Here is a 2,775-nt window from a genome sequence, read left to right as displayed (position 1 = left end):
CTTCACATCAGACAGGCCTCAACTCTTGGAGTTTTTAAATCTCTTCTTAAAACACACCTGTTTTCAAAAGCTTTTAATGTAATTTGAGAGTTGTTTCCCTATTTATTTGATCTGTTTTTATGGGTTTATCATTTGTGTTCTTTTAGCAATGCTTTGTTTTTAGTTTGCAATATGTGAAGCACTTTGGCCAATGGCAGTTGTTTTTAAATGTGCTATATAAATAAAATTGACTTGACGTGACTAGGAATAAAAAGATCAGATCTGGTTCGAGCTGTTTTTCATTTCACAATGACGAGCTGATCGCGGACATGCAGCTCACTGCCCCACTGCCTGCCTTTTTTTCTCACAGCGTTCTTGTTTACCAGATTCTGCAGGACGTAGCGGGCTGGGGTGTGTGTGTGTGTGAACAGAGCAGCAAAGCGCAGTCAGCCCCCTCCTCTCCCCACCGGAGGAGGATGAGGGGGAGTAGGCCTCTGTGGAACTCAGTGGGGCTAGTCTAATCAGATCGAGCTGCTGGTTCAAAGGTTGATTCAGCGATACATGAAGACTTGTGTTGCTGAGGCATTGTGTGTGTGAGTGTGTGTGTGTGTGTGTGTGTGTGTGTGTGTGTGTGTGTGATCGTGTTCAAGTGATGTTAGCCGCTAACATGCTAATAAGGAGCTGTAACAGACGATCATGCTATACTAACTGTTCCAAAGCCTGACTGCTGCAGGGGCGTATCTTAGAGAGAGACTTTTATATCAGAACACAGCCGCTGTGACGAAACCGTGGAGAAGACATGTCATCAGGGAGAGCGTTAACCAATACGTAAATTAGACTGCAGTAACCACTGCTCAACCCATAGTATGCAGCAAAAATAAGTTTTTAGACCAAATATTACAGATTTGAACAAAAACGCACAAAAACATCAAAATTAGCTCAGAAACAGTACTATATAACATTTTAGACACATTCTAGATAGTTTATCAGCTAAAAAAGTTAATTTTGGGGTAAGTTCCTCTTTAACACCGCGGTCAGTTTAATGAGCCGCTGACCCACATCGGTCTGATATCTCTAGCCAAAACACCAACTGCAGATGGTTAATTTCAGCTAAAGAGCTTCTGTCCGTCTGTTTCGGGTTCAGGAAATCATCAAGTGGAAAAATAATTCTCTCTGACTGGTTGCTGCTGCGCGTCGAGCAGCGAAAGTTCAATTTTTTGAACTCGAGCAGTGGCTGCTTTGGACGAGCTGCATACACGGAAAACGCTCTGCCACATCCTACCGCTGCCTTGCACGCTGCTCTAAACTGGCAAAACGCTCCGTGCTGCTCCTAGATGCGCATCCACCATAGACTTTGCAAGTAAACTGGCTGCCTTGGCTGCTCAAAACGTGTCCGGTGTGTACCCAGCTTCAATGAAACAGCTGATCTTAATAAAGTGGTTAATGATTTTGAATTTTGCAGTAATTCAAGAAATGCATACACACCCCTGATCCAGACAGCAGCCAGTGTGAATGGTTTGACGGTATCTGCAGAGCGCTGACAAACCTGAGAAAAAGGATGGTACAACCAAAATTATCATTAACATTAATATCAGTAATCAAACAATCACTGTTAGCTCACTTTGAATTCTTAATCTGTCAAGGCTTCATGGTTTTGGGCCAAACCTTTATGTTAGTGAATCAACTCCAAGCAAAAAGATGGGATTTAGATCCATAAAACTTCATTGCCCACAAAATAGCAAACTGCCACAGACAGCTTTTATGAAAGATAATATACATAAAACAAGCAATTTGTGTAACTTCTCTGTGATGTCTGTGTTGACAGTTTATTATTATTATTTTTTTTGCCACTTCAGTCGAAAGCAGAATTGAATATCTGAATATTAGTATCTTAGCTTCTTCATCATCAGTGGCTTTTTTACAGGAGAAAAAGAAAGAGAAAGAAAAAAGTGACAGTAATGAAAAAGAGTGAAAGAGAGATTAGAAGATATGTGAAATATATGTTGAGAAAACACAAGACAGCACACCTGACATCTTGGCTCCACACCTATAAAAACAAAAGATAAAACCACAGCAACAAAAAATGCATATCTGTATAATTATAATGATTATAGCCTTGCTGAAAACCATACCCATATACATATATAGATATGTACTGTATTTTTCGGACTATAAGCCGTGACTTTTTTCCTGAACTTTGAACCATGCGGCTTATAATCCGGTGCGGCTTATATGTGGATTTTTTTCTTCAGCCACCAGGGGGCTCTTATGCTCCATTTGCTTCAACCACTCGCTTCAAAAAAATAAGGGGAAAAAAAAGAAAAAAGCGATCCTTCCAGAGCCAACTGTTGACCAGGAAGCAGCAATTTAAAGATAAAACAGGGGATAAAACAGACATTTTTCACGGTGGAATCTGACTGATAAAAACTTTGGAGCTTAATCCAGGACCAGTTTGTGGATAAACGTCGAGTGAAGAGCTGCTGACTTTTTTTTTGACATTGCACTCCCCGGGGAAGGAATCCCATGCAGTGACGTATGCTGGAGCAGGAGGGCTTTCCCAGCAGCTGACTGACGGGGATAAATCATTCACAAAAACTGGCCGAATGCGAAGAGCGTCATTTCCTGATGTCTACCAGTGGATTCTAACAGCGTGGAGCAGAGTGAACGAGTCCACCATCACAAATGGGTTCCGAAAGGCTGGACTGCTACATGAAGAGGACACCACAGCTTCAGAGCCAGCCCGGGAGGACAGCGACACAGAAACTGAACAGGTACTGTGTGACGCAGCTTGTTAAC

General features: G+C 41.9%; 1 protein-coding gene across 1 annotated transcript in view; it reads right to left on the bottom strand.

The window, feature by feature from the left end:
• Positions 1 to 1,464: 1,464 nt before the first annotated feature.
• Positions 1,465 to 2,775, bottom strand: part of wdr4 (WD repeat domain 4) — a gene marked incomplete at its 3' end in the record, with an annotated part of 17,636 nt that continues 16,325 nt past the window's right edge. Inside the window, 1 exon segment of the mRNA XM_014032487.1 lies at positions 1,465 to 1,525. Coding sequence (XP_013887941.1) covers positions 1,465 to 1,525 — 61 coding nt within the window.

This window comes from Austrofundulus limnaeus, unplaced genomic scaffold (assembly GCF_001266775.1).
Source record: "Austrofundulus limnaeus strain Quisiro unplaced genomic scaffold, Austrofundulus_limnaeus-1.0 Scaffold1464, whole genome shotgun sequence".
NCBI lineage: Eukaryota > Metazoa > Chordata > Actinopteri > Cyprinodontiformes > Rivulidae > Austrofundulus > Austrofundulus limnaeus.
Note: the sequence above shows the minus strand (reverse complement) of the source record. Positions and strands in the feature narration are given on the sequence as shown.